This window comes from Equus przewalskii, chromosome 7 (genome assembly GCF_037783145.1).
Source record: "Equus przewalskii isolate Varuska chromosome 7, EquPr2, whole genome shotgun sequence".
Classification (NCBI taxonomy): Eukaryota; Metazoa; Chordata; class Mammalia; order Perissodactyla; family Equidae; genus Equus; species Equus przewalskii.
The window spans coordinates 77762765-77783117 of record NC_091837.1 but is presented as its reverse complement, the minus strand read 5'-3'; the positions used below and the strand labels follow the sequence as shown (position 1 = coordinate 77783117).

The following is a 20353-nucleotide window of genomic DNA, read 5'->3' as shown; positions in this document are numbered from 1 at the left end:
AGTGATTTTTCCTTAGGTCCTGTAACAATAAATAACTTGATCGACTAACCTGGAAGTTTATTTTAAATGTAAATACCAACATGGAGCACAGGGGTCCTACATAGTGAATAAATGTATATTTTGGCAGAACAAAGAAACGATACAGATTGGATTAAACTGGGCAAATAAAGATCTACCTTTAGATGAATATGTATGTGGAAAAACACTGTCCCTGTTCTACTTTCCTTTAATTCCTTCCTCATGAAAAACTGAACAGCATAGATATTTATTTACATTGCTTAATGTAAATAAATTCACAAGAGAGAGGTACAAACCTTAAAAATAAAAAAACAAAACAGGGTGCCCGTGAAACTTTATCTTTACTTTTACCCATCTCCAACACATAAATGCAGGATAATATTTAAAATGTATAGAATATAATTGAAATGAGAACATAACTGTTTTCATACAATGTAGTCTTGTCAAGGTTCGGATGAATAAAAACAATTCTTTCCTCCTTGTGGCCACAGGATTTACCAGTCCTCTTCAGTCTCTCTTTCTTGGAACCTTGTATTTCTCCAAATTCACTATTAACACAAGGAAGACCCTAACCAAAGTCGAGGAGCCCACTTATAGATGCAAAGATGAGAAAGCAAATACCTTAAAAGCCTCTTAAGGAGCAACTTTTCTTTCAACCCCCCCATATACAGTATGTTAAAATATTTGGGTCTGATTCCAATTCCCTATGTTTTTATTCACAGTTTTTAGTTTGTTCTGATCACTCATTAAATAAATACCTATTGTCAAAGTAACTTTGTAATTTTAGTGAAAGCCTTTAAAATATCCTAAGAGGATTTTGTTGTACTGTACAAAGTGAGAATGATGAAACAGATCTCCCATGCACTTTATTCACCCTGGTAATGCCACACCGCAGCTGCCTTCACCTGGCCTGCAACGAGCACACCCGCTGGGACGTTAAGCCCTTTGCAATAGGCAGTTACACTAAGTGATCTCACACACATTCAATATAGGACATTTCAAGGATTAATAATCCATTCATTTAACTAACATGAGACCAGAATAATTTAGAGACTTGATTTTCTCTTTAAACAAACCTTTTCTGTGTAATCCATTTAAAAAGAGAAAAACTAAGAGAAACAGAGATCAATTTCATGATAATATTGTGACCGTTGTTTCTCTTTTTAAAAAATGTCACTTTAATCTCTGAGAGCTGATGGCTATTATCTCCTAATGACACAGGAATAAAATTGCTTAACCTATCACAGTGGACAGTTAGGAGACTAGGACTCAGCTCTGTCCTCAGTAAGCTTGAAAGGCTGCAAAGAGATTTAGGTGCTCCTTCTGGGGGCTGGAGAGTGGGTTGTCTAAATTGGACATTTATTCATTTCATTAACTGAACACCCAACAGGGTCCAGAAGCTGTGCTGTATCCTGGACATTTCATTGTCAATTTATATGCAACCCTGACAGGAAAAAAAGAGTAAGAGATCCAGGGGCATCAGTTATAATGCAAACTTAACTGCTTAAATAATTTCAAGGGGGAAACTTTCATTTTTCTAAACACACCAATATTTATATGAATTAACATAATTCATCAGAGTCCCTGTCTATTTCTAAATCCTATACAACACCAAGTTCTCAAAAAATAAACTGCACGGGCATTATTTTCATGTGTAGGAAAAAAAGAGCCCTATTACTTTATTATTCTTTTGAAATGAGGGCACGCATTTGCTACTTTGCACCGACTGCTCTCTCACGATATGCAGATCAGGACTCAGGAATGAAAAGCCTCTCTCAGTCAAGTGAACGTACGATGACAGGATGTTGTAAATTGCTCATTAACAACAACCAGCATCCCTCCCTCCCTCGACAGCACAGGCGCTTTATCGTAATCTGCAGCTCATCCTTGATATACGACCAATGAATGGATCTGCAATTCATTTAAAGGACAGAATAGATGTGTACACACCTTGATATGGTCCATCATGAGTTGCTTCTGTGCATATAAAAGAGAACAGTCTGGACACTTGAAAACAGACACCTTCTGGTTTTCGATGTGTTGGTCAAAGTGGCGATACAGCAGGGTTTGCAGAGTAAATACAGTGTCGCACATGGAACACTTATATATTATTCTAAAACAGAAGTGCAGGGAAATGTCAGTCAGCCCTCATCTCTCAAGCCAAAGGAACCACTGCTTCACATCGCAAGATTCAGCAAGCAGAAGCAGTGAGAACACACAAACATCATAGTTTTGAAACAAACTATTGAAAGCAGCTGGCATCACTCAAGTGCAGATCCATCATAACAGTTTGGGTAGAGATGCATTCAACTATATTCGCTTATAAGTCTAAATTAATGACCATTTTCCTACTCACAGGTCTACAGCTATATAAGTTTTTACAAGGTCTTTACTCGACAGTTGTTTTAACATAGAGCAAAAGCATCTTTGATTTTTTTTTTTGGAGGTATTTTTAAGATCAGACAAGGAACACAGCTCAATAGTGGTACCCTAACTTGAAAAAGAATTTGACCAATGAACTAAGCAGGCCCAACTCAACTCCAATGCCCGAACAAGCTGTTACTTGTTCCAAGATTTTAGAGTCTGTAGCAACCTCCCACTTGAACGTCAACGTTCCTGGACCTACTTTTCACATAGAAAGCCCTACTACACCAGTCAACAATTATACACGGAAATACAGAAACCGAAAGGAAAATCAACACCACTGTTGCGTCAACACCTGAATGTCTACTGTGCTTCGTATGGTTTAAAATATTCACTGTCCACTACAGACCACTTCTGTTCCCACTATGTTACTACAAGCAGCCTCCCTAAGTTAATTCAGAGGATCTGAATCTTCTACCCATCAACACCTTCCAACGAAGCTCAGGCAAGAGTGGGCTGGAGGACGAAAGCAGCACACTCCCCTGGCACTGACCGTCGCCTCCAGTGGGTCTGCTGGGTCCTTGTGAGCACATCTACCCACAGCAGGTCACCCTTTCCTCAACTGCTGAGGTCATCCTGGTCTTAGAGGAGGCCCTGTGGACGCCTGCGTCTCCTCTGAACTTCTGGGAGAACAGGCACAAAGACTCCTAGTGAACAGCTGAGGAGAATGGCAGGGAAACACTGACTGCAGGTGAAAGTCAGAGATGGAAAAGGGAAAGATGAGGTGTCACTGGTATTTCCACACCGCAGCTAAGGACAGACTGACTCTTGAAACCAACTGTCATCTCAGGGTCTTCTTGAGGGAACACTCCACGTAACCGGCAAACTTCACTTTGTATTTTTCAGTCAAAAATCACAGATTTAACTTTTTTTCCTCTTTCTACATAGGATTTATAAATTTAACTGGAGTGAGTGACACGTGTTTGTACAAGGTCTTGACATGTTAGTTACTTTGGCACAGAGTGCAAGCACCCTTGACAGGAGGTAATTTTTTAAGACCAGACAAGGCTTTACAGGACTTCATCATCAGCTCAAAGTGGTACCTTAATGAGGCATCATCATCAACTTTACCCGGTGCGACAAAGATGTTCATTTCCTCACTGTCTGAAACAGCTTAGAGTTGGAAATAGCCCAAATGCCCAGTGATATATGTAGTTAAGAACAACTATGTAAAAAAATGTTTAAGTTATGTTGCAGATATCTACCAATGACATGGAAAGATTTTCATGAAAATTAAAACAACAGGTAATGAAAGAGCATGTATGACATGATCATATTTTTCAAAGGGTGTCGAAAAGAAACAGAGGCATGTAACTGTCATCATCTCTGCTGGATGATAACACACGGATCCTTTATTGCTTTGCTTGTCTACGTTTTCTGGTTTTTCTATAATTAGCATATAGCAATAAGAAAAAGAATAGCCTCGAGAAAAGAACTAAGAATACCAGCCAGGCTAAGAATTGTCTCAGGATTCTATTCTTACATTTTCAGAAATAATTATTTCACAAAAAACAGCATGGCTCATTTTATTCAGGCTACATTCCTTTAGGGAGGGGTTCTGTTTGTTTTGATCTTTTGTCTTCGACTTAATAGCAAAGAAAGCATAAAACAGGAGATAATCTATTTACTCAGGCATTTTTCTGAGGAACAGTTGGTGTGATATCAGAACACCGCCCCACAAGCTGCTCACAAATTCACAGGGGGAAACAGTGACTTTACAGTGGAGAAATCCGGCAGACACCAACCTGACCAGGTGACGGAGGCTAACATCACCACCAGTAGGACAGGTAGGCATTGCATGCCCCCGATGTGACAAGATGAGAAGATTCCTGCCAAGAGCGTGAGTCCCGAGTTCAGCTACGAGAAAGCAGTGACGGATGGGGGAGGGGCATCCTCAGAATGAAATGCTTGTAACCTTTAGTGGACAGCCAAAGACAGGAGAGGGAGAAAGACTGAGCAATGGTTCCAAGCATAAAAACACTGATGGGACAGAACAATTAAACGCAAAATGTGCTCCCACATAGGATTTTGGACTAGAAAGAAAGAAAGAAAAAAAAAAGACATTGGGTCTCAACAATTCAAGAAATTTTAATGGGGTTTATGAATTGGACAGATATGTAATCAACACTCATTTCTTGATTGAGAGGCTAAATGATGGTAATATACATGACTGTCCTTTTTGGGAGGAGGGGCAGAACACACTCAAATACTTACGTCACAATGCCCCATTATTCCTAAATACAAGACAGAGAGAACGTGCACGCACACACGAATGAAATGATGGAGCAAAAGTAGTAAATGCTAATAACTGGGGAATCTGGGTGAAGGGGATTCAAGAGTTCTTGAGAGTATTCTCCCAAACTTTCTGTAGAATAGAAACTATTAAAAATAAAAAAACTGGCACTAATGTTAAAAAAAAAACAAGTCCAAATAAAGGTGCCATGAACCTCACAGACAGGGATAGAACATGAAGATGGAGCAAACTCTCCAACGACAACAGAAATAAACCACAGGGAGAAAGCCACGCAGAGACGAGGGAAGGCACTGACGACGGTGAGACCAGTTTGCACAACAGCAGAGTCCACACGGCAGAGCACGGGGAGGGAAGAGGGAGACAGTCGGTGCGGCTGGATTCCCAGGGGTCTGGGAATGGCAGGGGGAGGGGTGGTAGTTGTGAAGGGCTTTGAAAGTCAAACCTAAAAGTGTGACTTAATCCTGTATGTAAGACTGAGTGAACAGCGGGGCCATTAGACTGTAACAAAGCAGGACAAAGGATCTGGAGAGAAGGGGTGGGGGAGGAAGAAAAGAAGAAATAGAAAGCTAAAACCAAATACCCACACTATGTCCAAATTACAGCAACCAAAACTCTCCAGAACAGACTGCTACACTTGAAACAAATGTAAAAACAAACGAATCAAGGCATCTAAGTTCTGAAATTGCTGCCACAAACCTCCTCCATTACCACTGACTGAATCAACTCGTCCTGGATATCATCCGACCCCACACCTCCCTGAGGTGAATTTACACTACTGCCACTTCACAGATGGGACACTGAGACTCAGAGACTTCAGAGAACTCGCTTGATGTTGTGGAAATCCCAGGGCCATGGTTCAAATTCAGCTTCATCTGCACATGTTTCGCATGTTTTATTTCTTAGGAACCTCTCCAAAAACTCTCTTATACAGTTCTTAACTTTGGAGTTCTCATTTCCCCACTTAGTACATTCAAAGTGGCAAATAAAAGGAAGCCGAAGGCAGCAAAAGAAACTGCTGCTAATCAGATGTCAAGGAAAAGATAAAAATAGACATAAAACTGCATTACCATAAAATCCAGTAACGAACATTCCAAATGATCTCGAATTACCCAGAAAAGATTCAAGTGTGTCCCAAGCTTCCTTTTAGACAGCAGGGAAACACGTGTGACCACACGCTGGAAAGCGAGAAACAAAGCCCCAGAACAGTACCTGGTACCTAATAAACACCACACAACGGTCTGTAAGACAAGAAGCCTCCTGCGCTTCCCGAACTGAGGTGCTGCGACCGCAGGACTTCACAGATCTATTTTCAGAGAATCTTATGTTTGCTAAGGAAGATGGGGGGATTACTTTTATACTGATCTTTAAAAATTAATGCAAATCACTTACATAATTACGTGTTAACCAAATACTACTAGGAGATTTCAGTGCCTGAGGTTCCAAGGTAGAGGGCACTACTTATTTATTTTGGGGAGAAAGGAGATGGATTTCACGTCAAAAGAAAGCTTTTGGGTCAAATGTTGGCCAAACGCCTTCCAGCCCCGGACAGGAAGGAAGGATTTACAGGAGAGAAAGGCGGCAAGGGAAGGTGCTCTCAAGGTGCACTCTAATGAGCACAGGTGAGACCCACAACAGAGCCCAGGGCGGCACCTGCTGCCACGGCCTGGCTGCACACGACTCGATTCAGCCAAGCACCGTCATCACCCTGAACCAATGCTGTTAACAAAGCTCGAGGTTTGGGAGTTTTGTTGCATTTCATTTCAAAATTGGTTATAGTTTTATAGTTTAAAATACAGTAGTTGGTGCCTATCTTTAGGCTTGGCACTTGTTAGGGAACCACTGTACTAAAAAAATTTTAAGAAAATACTGGAACGATTTTTCCTTATATGTTAGTCAAATTTGAAGAATATTGTTTTAGCTTATTTTAATCATTTGCTGCCCTATCTTCCCAGATAACAACTACTGTTCCAGATTTCATACACACTTCAGTCTATAAAGTTTTATTTATTTGAATAAAGAACCAAATCAAAAACTATATACACTGGGGGGAAAGACTGTGTTAGCGTCCAGAAGCCTTACTACCACAGATGTTGAAGACTGTTTAAAATCCACTAACATCTGTCTTCAGAGTCAAGACACCAAGTTGTGTATGGAGCCCTGATCGTACTGTTTCATTTTGAGTATCTACAAAGATCAGAGTGAAGGTCCTATTAGAAGGAAATTCCATTTTATCAGTTTTTAGTAAGCAGGGTCATTTCTACACTGTTCAGACAATAACATTTCCCCAAAACTAAATGCTACAATAAAAGCCAGATATACATAATATGGCATATCTGCATATCTTCCCCCGACACTTCCTTGACGATGGAGTTATGGGCAAAAACACACCAACAGATTTAAGGCAGCAAATCTGGCCTGACATAATTATCAAATTCCACATTCCCATAAATAATACAGGAATAAAATGAACAGCCCATGAGCACCTAACCCAGTGCTGTGTACACGTACACAAGGACAGGAGGGAACGTGTAAGGAACCAAGGCTACAGAACCCTCCCAACTCCAGAATAGAGACTGCATGCTACGCACTTGAAACATGTCGTCTCCCTTATCCTCACAAAAGCCTAGGACGTAAGCATTACCCTCACTGTACAGGGGAGAAAACAGAGGTTGAGACAGGGCAGGTGCTGGTCCAAGTTCACACAGCGGGTGGCGGGCGCCAGGACTCTGACTCCAGCGCCCACGCTCCCTCCTCTTGGCTAACCTGCCTCTGTTGCGGGCAGGCAGCCCATTAAGCGTCTGCTGGAGTTCCACTTCATTAGGAAAGACTCAACAATGCAAAACTTGACACATTTAAGAGCAAGATTAAGACAAAAATGAAATTTACTTTTATTAATCAAGGCCTTATATTGGCTACAAAGTTAAATTCAGTTAGCAGTGTTTTAAGTTGACTTCATTTTATAAATGTTACTGTGGAAGGTGTATCCTATAAGATAGAAACTATGGAAAAACTGAAAGATGACAGTTTTTTACAGTTTTCCTAGAGCTTGTTAAAATCATCTTAAGAAAAAAACAGAATTGGTAAATATTCGCTTGTTTAGTAAAATTGATAACCAAAGCATAAAGAAGTGACATTTTTGGGACGACTTCACTCGGAAAGAACTGAAAGCTTTAGGTAGCTACGAGCTGTACTTCAAAGAGCATCAAAATCTGCACAGCAGCTTAGTTTTCCCTATCTTAAAGTTTATTCCACAGAGCTACTACCTCGTCTAAATTCCTAAGACAGTGGTGGAGTCCAGGTCAGAAGGCAGTAGGACTTACTTTGGTTCTCCTATCTTGATGCCAGGATGCTGTGTGTAGGCATGGGAATGTGTACTTGGGGCAGACTTAAACGCCATTGGACAAATAGGACACTTGTAGAAGACTTCACAGTGAGAGCCTTGAATGTGAGACTTCAGCGCAGCCACGTCAGAGTACACAACGTTGCAATGGACGCATCTGTTAGAAAAACAAACACACAGTTGTTAGCGCCAGACCATTCAACGTGTAGCTTAACTGTGTAAAACTTGAGTCAAGTGAACGCATATTAACAGCCTTTTTGGGTTTCTAGTGGCTTTTCAGAAGTATGTTTTTGTCTTCTATTTATAACAGATTAGATTATTTTTACATATTTAAGAAGGAAGATCATGAGGAAGAAAAATAACTCAAATGGTCTGTTTTTTGAGCATCTTTAAAGTTTCTAGGAATGAATGTCCAGACGCCAGACTGTGGAGAGACCAGTGGATCATGGGGGGCCACATCAAGACTGGGAACACAGCAAGACCCGATGACTCCTGGCTTTGGAGAAGATGACTGCATGCTGGATTCTGAGGTTCCAACCCCTCCCCGATACCCAATGGCATTTCCAGTAGAAGAAATCTTCGCTATCTAATCCTACATGTCATCAACAGAGGGGCGGAGAGGAACAACTGAGTACTAGCTCCAAAGTCATGACAACTGTTTCCTGGTATACACTGAGGCAGTTAATGTCTCTGGAAGTTATGGGGGCCCATAGGGAAGAGAAGGTCAACCACCTAGGGTGTGCATCTCCTGGAAAATAAATTAAGTATGCTTATGTTTACTTAAGAAATGACATGAATTATAAGCTTCTGAAAAATCAACATCTCTAAATCAACTGCCTCTCTAGCTAACCTCTTTACTTCTTGAATTTCTAAGAATTTGATCGTTAGCTCATTCCTTGCTCAAATCTAGTCCTATAGAAACAAACTTTAAAACTCAAGATGCATTTCTCCCCAACTTCATCTTTCTCATGCGAGGACTCCCAACAACACTTATAACCCATCCATTTGATGACCTAGTTGTCCTTTGTCACACCTGAAAACTCTTTGTGAGTCGTCTCTCCATAGACTCTAGAGATGCACTTTTCAAACAGCTGACAGATGTGTTCCTGGATGTGAATGTGAGATTTGCCCTGGGGAGGAAGCCTACAGACAGGGACCACCTTCCAGGAGGCGGTGTTCAATGACTTCTGTGTTAATCTAGGGTACTTCTATTCTTAGAGCCTCTCTTCCAACATGCAGATGCTTTCAAAGTCATGCGGGAGCGGCATGCTCTGAATTATATGTTCTATAAAGCACGCCACATTAAGCTTTGGAAGCTTTTATAAAAATCATAATTAATGCATTAGCATTTTAAATGACTTAAAGCATAATGTTCAGCAGCATGTACTTTAAAAACACTAAATAACAATCGGAGAATAAATAAGGAAAGCTCCTCTATCCTACTACCTGAACTCTTATTTTAGGCAATAAAGCCCCCCAAGCACAGTGAACAGGTTTACTGATCCTCTCTGGTCTGATTTCTCATTTGTAAAATGAGAAGAATTGGACAAGATCTTAGCCCTTCCCAACTCTACAAGCGTATGATCCCTATGAAAGAGGAAGATTACATAAAACAAAAATAGATGAGCTACTAACCAAACGGAAGGACCTTCTCTATCACAAATTATAAACAAAAGACTTTCCCCACCAAGGGTCAAAGGGCAAAAGACCAAGAAGGGCAAAAAGAAACAAAGAGCTACTTGTCTGAAGTTGCCTGCAGTGTGAGGAAGATGAAATCCTAAAGAAAATAAACAGGAAGTCAAAGCATCTACAGTTGATGAAGGAGGGGGCTACTGGGTGCAAAGTGCATCACAGAGGCCAAGGGAAAACCCTCCTGAAGGTGATGAAAGAAAGCAGAGAGTCTGAAAAGAACTTAAGAGAAAGTTGTAAAAGATCTGCCTACAAGTGGAAAAAAAAGTTCAGGAGCAACAGAAGTCCATAGAGAATGCAAATAAGACAGACATTAGAAGGCAGAATTTGAAGGGTTCACACAGCATCCTAATGCTACTAAAACCCCAGTCTATTAATAAGTATTTAATATACCTGAAGTCTTTTGTGTTATGGGTACCGATCAAGTGTTTTTTTTAATTTTTAAAAACATGTTCGCGGTATACCAGCCATCCTATAATCCTTTCTAGATGCAGATAAAATGGGATTGCGAAGCAGGAAACTTCAGAGAAATATTTGACTTTCACCAAATTAACCAGAAGCTAGAAGTGATCCCTCAACATCTGGGAGATGCAATATGATCACGAAGAGAAAGAGGTACACTGACTAAGGAAGAGACAGAGTAAGACATGGGGGCAATGCTAGAGGGACACTCCGGCTCAAAAATAAAGAAAAAAAAGAAAAAGAAAAAATTGAAAAAACTAAAGCCCCCGAAAGGAAGGGAAGACCTACAAGGCCCACAGGCTGCTGGGGCCCAGTTAAAAATCAGACTGGACCATTATTTGAAACAGGAGGAAAAAACATTATGGCCAAATTTTTTTCTATCGTGTAAAAAGGTAAACACGAACTAAACTTCAAAATACACAAACACATTATTTTTATAGCTCTTTTAAGTCTCAAGCCCACAGGAAAAAAATCTATTCTAAACACAAAAATTTCAGTAAAAATTCAAAGCACCAAATTTAGGCAAGTCCGTGAATGGAGCCAAAAAAAAAAAAAAGAAAGCAAGGGATGGGCTTTTCCAAGTGAGCTGATTACTTTAGCTGGCCTGCAGAGTTTCAGTTTTAATTTAGAAAAGACCGTGAACAGCTAGAATTGCAGAAGTCTTAATTCCTTTATTCATTCCAACCTAAGTTTACTTTCATTATATCAGAAAAATAAAGTAAACATTTGAGGAAAGTTTGGCATCAGTTAAAAGAATTGCACTCAGAAAATGCTGTAGAACTGCTTTCTATTATAAACAAAGAATCTAGTAATAACAGTTTCAAAATATGGGCTAAGAACCAAAGCATCATTGTGTATGTATTTTATGAAATCAAAGGCACCTTCAACGTGTGTAAGTTTCCTCCTAAGCACTAGGAGCATGCATTCTGATTATCCTGTTTTACTCTGTACCATCCCAGTGGAGAAGGAAATAGGCATCACACTCTTTTATAGACAAGGCACCATGGCACAGAGAACACATGAATTACCATCCAATTAACAGAACTGGTACAAAAAACTGGTTTCTTAATTTCCAAACCAAAAGTTTTCTACTAGGGGAGATCCCAATCCGTTAAGCATTTGTGCATCACAGATTTGGACGCGTGAGATAAAGATGTGAAATAAATCTTTCTTAGTGTTACAAAAAGGGACAGAGCCGCCTTGGAATTGGTGATGCCATAATCTAAATTTAAATGACATAAAACCATCAAATCATACCAACTGGACCTCATTTTTACAAAACATCATAACTGTGTTACAGCTAAAAAAAAAAATTACTGTGTATTAATAGTCTAACATTAAAGTTACCAAGCAACCAAACACTTATTTTAAGATAAATATACAATACAGTAATACCTCTATTAACAAAGACACTACGTACCAATGACATGTTTTCTTGGTGGACTGTCATTGGGTCAAAAGATAAAAGGCATAAGAATGCATTTCAAATGGTCACAAAGTGGAGGATAAAGTTCAAGAACACCATCGTCAGTTCTAGCTAAACAAACATTAGATTTCCCAGATAGTGTAAAAGACACATCTGAGACTCTTAGAGAGCAGTAAAAGGGGTCATACTTAAGACGTGTAGAGACGAGGGAGAAGCCTGGACACAGGTGATGGAGAAGGAATAAGGGCAGGTTATTTGGGGAGGAAGACTCTTGCACAAAGAGCGAAGTTAGATAAGGACACACACTTGATGCTTCAACATGACCAAAAAAAGCAAGCATTGCACCCTTTCTGTTTGATTAGAGAAGTATTAAGAGGTACAGAAATGCATGGTATCCTTACAAGGGTTAAAATTCAGAGAGCATGACAACAGGAGATTGCTAGAAAGGGGGCAGAAAGAAAAAGCTCTAACAGTTCATCAAAGCCAAACATTGCCATGTGCACAGTTTTGCCTAGAAAGACGGGCTCCATTTGCCCTCAGCTTTGTGTGGACCACAGGTATACAAACAGACCAACTCTGCCACAGACGACCTACGTTCCCAGAGATCTGTTAATCGAGGTATCACTGTATTGCCCTTAAGACTGTGCACAGACCATTCAAAACAACGTGTGGTTCGAAGTGAACAAGTTTTACTTGCACGCAGGGGAAGGATATACTGACCGAAACCCAACTCTCCTCGTGTAGTGCAGACAGTTCTTGGTGACGTGGGTCTGGAAGTGCACCGACCTGCAGATGGCCCCGCACTCAGGGCAGGTGTAGGGAGATTTGTGCTGATGGATTCTCTGGTGGGATGCGTAACTGCACTGGTTGGGAAGCAGCATCTGGCAGATGGTGCAAGTCTTCTAAATAAACCAAAGCGGGAAACAGGGTTGGTCCTACGAAGTTATTTTCTAATACGCAAAGACTCTTCGTTAAGAAACCTCAAAATAACTATACATTGTGACTTCAAATACTACTATAATTGATTCTAATCCTAAGGAAAAAGCAAACTTGAAAGTTAAATGTTCCATGTGACACTCCTTACCCTGTGAAATAAAAATAACATGAACTATATACTCAGGCTCATCCTCAAGGATTAGGTAAAGACAATGTCAGCTTCAGGTAGAGTTCCAATTTTGCTACCTTTTGCATTTCGTTTAATCAAAAAGAGGTATCAGAAGAGGAATTCCTGCAAATTACATTAGCAAGTCAATTTTAATGTATAATTACAAGTTTATGGGCATCTACCTTGACAGCAGTCACAGTTCCCAGAACTCAGAAAAAACTTTCTTCAAAATACTAAAAATTAATTAGAGGCGAATCTAGTTTCCTTTTCCAGTCACTTCAGTCATCCGAAATCTGAAATACTGGAATGCAAAAGAATGGCCACAGCAATTAGTTGTTCTTTTTTGCACTTAAATTAGTCTTTAAATGGATGAAATGGCCATTATATGATTTATAATTAAAACCAATGAACTCCAGTTCAGATACATAAATTTAGACATTAAATTGAAACTTTATAGAGCTTAAAATCTAATCACATATAAAATAAAATTAAGACTGAAATCCTCTTTGGCAAAGGCTCTCCATCATTAACTCACCAGCAAAAACTGAAACGCACTATTTTTCAGCCTCTAACATGAAAGCACTGAACGTGGCATATTTTTAAAACACAAAAACAAAACACTTAAAGTAAATATAAACTGAGGACTTATTACTTCCATTCCAAAACTAAACCTAACACAGCACAAGATAAAATGTGTTTGAACACTCTGTGGACTTTCATGCAACAAATACCTACTAGCTTCTAAAATGTATGATTCGTATTAAAGTCAGTTAAAGAAAGCCTCAAAATATAGACTCTAGATAAGATTTAAAATGATCTTTTATATTGACAACAGAACTACAAAATTTTAAAAAGTCTTCTTATTCTTTTAGCTTCTGAATAAAGCCCAAAAATTAAGGTTTAAATTTCTGAGCAACTTAGACTAAAAAAAATCTGAAACTCACTTGAAAATTCTGCCTTGGTTTTCTCCTGAAAGGACTAAAATACAAATTTTATCCCATAAAATGTTTATTACAATCACAAAATAAGAACATTACAGGCAGCTTTGATGAGGTTAGCATCATTAAAAAATAGCATTCCTTTTCTAATAACACATATTCCAGAGGTTAAAGCAAGCCACAGCAAGGAAAACCAATCAACAGATTCATTAATTATAAGATCCTGTTGACATCTACATTATCACAGGTAATCGTCTGTTTCTTTGAACTAAAGTTCTCTGTTTACTTTCACCACATAGTCATTAATTCCAGGCAGTGAATTATATCTGAATTTTCACAGGCATCTTAAAATATCTTGCACTTACTTAGGAATAAAACCACTATTTTCCATACTACTAAAGTTAAAAACATTTTATTTATAGTGTATATATATCTATGTATTGGCACTGCTCCACCAGGAGCCAAGTGGTGAACTACTTACTTTTAATAAACGAATAAATTTCAGTAGATCATCTCACTTAATTCTCACAATAATCTATTAAGTAGGTAGTATTATCTCCATTTTACAGATGAGGAAATGAGGTTTTAGAGAAGTTAAGAACCTTGCCAAGGCCCCAGAGTGATGAAGTGGAAGAACCAGCATTGGAGCTGGGCTCTGTGATGGAGGGGCCGAGAGAGGAGCGGGGTCGGGGTTGTAAGGATGAACACACACACTTACACAGGGGAGAACCAGCCGCAAACACACCCGAAGGCCAGTGATGACCACTGTGTTCAGATTATAGGTGACGATTTCCCCTCCCTCTACAGCTTCTCTTTTATCTAATGTGGTTATACCACTTTTATAATAAGCAAAAACAGCAACAAAAATTAAAAAGAAAATCGGAAAAGGAGACAGAGTACGTGTTCCCTAAAAGCTGAAAAAATTTTCACCTTATCTCTCAACAAGCTATGTTAACAAATATCCTTCATGATACATATAAAATTCACAATGAATTACTTATATACTCTTCCTTCCTTCCTGTCTGTTATGTTTTAACTATATAAAGAATTACGGACATGTTGGTGGGTGAAGGGGCTTTGTTACTACCAGGTTAACTCAAATAAGTATCAAAATTATTCAATTAAGAAGAGATTTTATCAGGTATTCTTTACGAAAGAAATCTCTCATTGCAAAGACTATGAAAAATGTCTTAGAGTAACAGGGTCACCTAAACACCAATATTTCATTACCAACCTCTCTCATGCCAGTTCTTGGAGAGGAGAAGAGTTCTGTGTGGCAGGGAGGTCCTCTATGGCCCTGCGGGGCTCTGGAGCCTTTCCCCTCCCCGCCCCACCCACCCCCAACCACTGACCAGCTATACAATTTCACACTCAGCCATTTCCATTGGCTGAGGCATCTCACCCACCCAGAAAGCGGGAGTCAGTTTCAGCTACAGCCCAAAAACAACAACCTTCCATATTTTGCAATTACTGAAATGAGAGAATTCAGTCATTGGGGAATCACGTTGGATAAAGATCTTATCTTTAGTTTAATATATTCATGCGCACAGACTGTATTTACTCCCACATTTCTCTCTTTGAATGAGAGGATAATAATATTCCAGCTAATAATATTTCGGGTGGGTGAGAGAAGTGAGGTGGGCTCCATGGTTTCCAGAAGAAGCTGCTTGAGCAGAGTATGGCTAGAGCTGAAAGCTGGCTGGGGCCGCTCAAAATAACTTAATATACTTGGTATGTTGTGTTAACGATGCCCAGAAAGTTCCTAAAATTAAACTGAATCAGCAATCCCTAAAGGTGAGGAGGCCTGCAGGTAAGCCACCTTATCTGCACTGCTGCAGCTGAGCTGGCTGCAACTCTGGGGTCCATTCTCACACGAGTCTGAGCTCCCTGCAACTGCAAAATCCTATGCGTCTGTATCTTAGGATGTCAGCTGACAAACTGGAAAGAATAATGAACCAGCAGAAAAGAAACCCTGCCCTGAGTCCTGAGTCTGCCTCTAACTGTTTCTTCAGTTGTAAAATAAAGGGGTTGACCAAAGGATCTGTAACATTCTCTGAATCTATATGGCTGACGGAGATTCTACAGGAAGAAGACTGATTTTACCAATTAAGAGGTTACAGCGTGCACTTCCAACCTGAATTGGCTAAATTTAGTCATGATTTTACTAAGAGGTGAAGCAATGACATTCCGATACATTTAAATATCAATTATTAAATACTTCATGGAGAGGAGGAAAGCTTCTCCAGCCCCTCCATCTACTCCTTTTCTCAATGTGCCCCAAAGCAGGGATTATTAAGCAGAGAGGTTGGAATACAAACCCACAGCCAGGGCAGATTTACTGGCGTGAAAAGTCCCACGTGCTCCATTTTTATTGCACTGCTTGGCCCTGTGTGGCTGGGAAGGTGAATGACCCATTAAAGATGCTCTGCCATCCACCCTCTCCCTGAGCTGCTCATTCCTCTGCGGGGTGGGCAGATCAGGCAGGGCAGTCTGACCTGAGCCTAAGCAGGCCCAGGGTCCTCTCCCATATCACGCAGCAGAGTGTGACAGAACTCCATGACTCGGATTCAGGCTTGGGGAGTGCAGGATGAAGAGAGCCTTAAGCCCATGTATTCCAAGCTTCTTCCAGAGACCTGCACTGGGTAGACTGCTGAGCACGGGGCCAGTTAACAAGGAAGTGGCACTTTGACTCTCTGTGACAATTGTCACTTTTGTATAGACTGTCCACAGAACATTTCTAACAGGAGGAGTAACTGGCAAGGTAGACTTCAGCAAAAGCCACCAAAACCTTACTTTATCCCATCACATACTGGCAAAGTCTCAAGAAGCTAAACATGCATTTATGGGGTGATAGAAAGAGATGCAGCGGCACAGCCGCAGACGGTCTTAACAGAAAAAGAGATCCTTTGCTGGGTTCAAACACGCAGCCTTGGAAAACTTAGAAATGCATCCATTCGAACCATAAACAGGAGTCAAGATATAAATGGGGAGAAAATGAAAAACAAAAGGAGAAGGAAGATGGTGACTGGCCTAAACCAAGAAAAGGTTGCTCTCAAGAGAAAGGCTGAGGCCTTAGGAGGCTGGACTCAACTGATGTGAAAGGGAAAAGAAGAGTCTCACCCCATTCCTAACAGCTTTTACAGGCGGGGCTAAGAAAAAGGACATTTGCACTGGGCGGGAAAGGAGACAAGGAGAGGACTCGGGCAGCCACAGGAACACTGTGCTCCCAGGAAGCCTAGTTCCAGAAACAACTGAGATGCACAGGCTGGAAGCCTCAGGAAGAGGCTGGCAGTATAATCAGGGAATCTCTCCTTGAAGAAAGAACAGCTACACTCAGGTGTGTAAACAAGCAGCATGAAGCTTTTACTTCCAGGAAAATGGAAAAGAAGTACCTTTCCCTATTCCTCCCACGAAGTACAACTAAAAATCCTGAGTGCTATATATAAAACAAACATAAAAAGGGCCTGAAAGGTAGAGAGAGGAGGGCAGGCTGCCTAGGGACCTCAGGAACGACACAGCGATGAGTTCTCTGGATCTCTTTTTGCCTCATACAGCCCAAATTTGGAGCTGAAGAAACTGGCAACCCAGAAACGCCCATGGGTAGACAAGCTTCCCCAACAGAAGCCCGCTATCTCCAGCCAAAGGACCAGGAAAGGGGGAGGCCAGCAAAAGAGAAAACTCGTAGACAATTACTGCTCTACTCGAGCGAACCAAACACCATAGGAAACGCTGGCCCCACGCCAACCATGCCAAGTCTGAGTGGAGCCCAGATCTCCACCCCCTACAGGATGTAATAACGTGTCCCAACACCCCTGCCCAACCGGTGTCAGAGGCCAGCAGAGAAGTGGGACTTTCACCTCTACCAAATGATGAGTCCCTCCACCAGCCTAGCGGGTGTTTAAAGAACTCGCCAGGCCCAGATGGTTTCACTGGAGAATGCTACCAAACACTTAAAGATACACTAACACCAATTATACAGTCTCTTCCAGCAAATAGAAAAGGAAGGAACACTTCTCATTCATTATAGAAAGCTACCATTAATCTACCTAAAACCAAAGACAGTACAAAAAAAAGAAACCTGTATGAATATAGATACTAAACTCCTTAATAAAATATGAGCAAATATAATTCACAAAGTATAAAAAGATTACACAGGGACCAGCCTGTGGCATAGTGGTTAAATTCACACACTCTGCTTCAGCGGCCCAGGTTTGTGGGTTCAGATCACAGGTATGGACCTATACCACTGGATGGCCATGCTATGGTGGCAACCCACATATAAAGTAGGGGAGGACTGGCACACATGTTAGCTCAGGGCCAATCTTCCTCAAGCAAAAAAAGAGGAAGATTGGCAACAGATGTTAGCTCAGCATGAATCTTCCTTAGGAAAAAAAAAAAAAAGATTATACAGTCGGATAAAGTAGGATTCATTCCAGAGATGCAAGGCTGGTTCAACATCTGAAAAAATCAACATAATCCACCAACCAAAAAACCCTAAATCCAATAAATGAGTTTAATAAAGTCAAGGGATACATGATAAATACACAAAAATTAACTGTATTGCTATATATGAGGAATGAACATGTGAAGACTGAAAAATACAATATCATCTACAACTGCTAGAAAGGACAAAAAGGAAGGGAGGAGAGGGGAGAGTTAGCTAACAAAATATATACCAAACTTCTATGGTGAAAACTACAAAATGAGAAAAGAAGATCTAAATAAACAGACATTCTGTGTTAATGAAATAAACACTCAACATAAAGATATCAATTCTCCCCCAAATTAATACAAAGTTTAATGTAATCCCTATCAAAATCCTAGTAAGACTTTTAGTAGATACAGACAAAACTATTCTAAAATTTTTATGGAAAGGAATTAGAATAGCTAAAAACAATTTTGAGAAAAAAGAATAAAGTTGGGGGCCGGCTCCGTGGCCGAGTGGTTAAGTTTGCCCACTCCGCTGAGGCGGCCCAGGGTTCAGATCCTGGGCGTGGACATGGCACCGCTCATCAGGCCATGTTGAGGTGGCATCCCACATCCCACAACTAGGACTGGCAACTAAGATATACAACTATGTACAGGGGGGGTTTGAGGAGATAAAGCAGAAAAAAAATTGGCAACAGTTGTTAGCCCAGGTGCCAATTTTAAAAAAAAAAAAAAGAATACAAGCTTTCTTAATCAAACTGGCAAATGTTGACATTCCATCTTGCTTCTTCAAATACCCAAAATAACACTCTTGAAGTGAAGGAAAGCATATCATGTGGGAAAGAAAAAAAAAAAGAATAAAGTTGGAGGAATTGGTCTACCAGATTTCAAGACATTCCAGAGTTACAGTAATCAAGATGTGTGGTACTTGAGCAGGTGGACATGCAGATCAATGGAACAGAACAGAGAACCCAGAAATAGCCCCACACAAATACGCCCACCTGATATTTGACAAAGGCAACTCAATGGAGGAAAGACAGCCTTTTGGACAAACGGTGTTGGAGGAAGTGGATGTGCACGGCAAAAAAAAATAATAATAAACTTCAACCCAAGTCTCACACCTTATACAAAAATTAACCCAAAATGTAAACCATAAAACTATAAACCTTTTAGAAAAAACATAGGAAAACGTTTTCAGGATCTAGAGGAAAGAGCTCTTAGACATGACACCAAAAGCACAAGATATAACAGGGTAAACTGATAAACTGGACTTCACCAAAATTTTTTTTGCTCTGCCAAAGACCTGTTAAGAGATGAAAAGACAAGCCACAGACTGGGAGAAAAGACTTGCAACCACATATCCAACAAAGGACTAGTATCTAGAATATATCAAGAACACTTAAAACTCAAAAGTGAAAAAAAAAAATCGAATTAGGAAATGGGCAGGAGACATAAAGCAATGTTTCACCAAAAAGGATGTACAGGTGGCAAATGAACATGTGAAAAGACGTCCAACATCATCAGCTGTTGGGGAAACACAAATTAAAACCACAAGGTATCACCACACACCTGAGAATGGCTAAAACAAAAAATGACACCACCACCAAAGGCTGGCGAGAACGCAGAGAAGCTGGATCACTCATATATTACTAGTGGAATGGAAAACTGCAGAGCCACTCTGGAAAGGAGTTTAAGAATATAAGTATGCAACTACCATATGAGCCAGCAATTGCACACCTGGGCATTTATCCCTGAGAAATAAAAACACGTTCACACAAAAACCTGTACACAAATGTTTATAACAGCGTGATGCATGATAGTCCCAAACTGAAGACAATGCAGACATCCTTCAACGACTGAATGGTTAAACAGCCTGTAGTACAACCATACAATGGAATACTACTCAGCAATAAAAAGGAACAAACCACTGATATACGCAAGGACCTGGATGAATCTCAGGCAGTTACATGCTGAGTGAAAAAAGCCAATCTCAAAGGTTATACATGGTATGATTCCATTTATATAACATTCCTGAAATGACAAGTTATAGGAATGGAGAACAGATTAGTGGTTGCCAGGGGTGGGGTGAGAAGGAGGTGGAGGTGGTTCTAAGAAGGCACTATGAGCGACGCTTGTGGTGATGGAAATGTTCTATATATTGACTGCATCAATGTCAACATCCTGGTTATGACACTGTTCCAGTTTTGCAAGACGTTACATTGAGGAAACTGGGTAAAGGGTGCACAGGATTTCTATGTATTATTTCCTA

The 20353-nt window shown here is 40.3% G+C and overlaps 1 protein-coding gene across 25 annotated transcripts in view; it reads right to left on the bottom strand.

Moving 5' to 3' along the window:
• Positions 1–20353, bottom strand: part of ZNF532 (zinc finger protein 532) — a 107919-nt gene that overhangs the window by 34685 nt on the left and 52881 nt on the right. For all 25 annotated transcript variants that reach the window (XR_011542076.1, XR_011542077.1, XR_011542075.1 and 22 more), the window contains 3 exons: positions 12334–12515; positions 8017–8193; positions 1969–2131 (listed from right to left, as the gene is read on the bottom strand). Coding sequence is in view for 22 of the 25 variants with exons in the window: in XM_070627792.1 (XP_070483893.1) it covers positions 1969–2131; positions 8017–8193; positions 12334–12515 (522 nt within the window). In the remaining 3 variants the exon portion in view is untranslated. The remainder of the gene's footprint in view (positions 1–1968; positions 2132–8016; positions 8194–12333; positions 12516–20353) is intronic.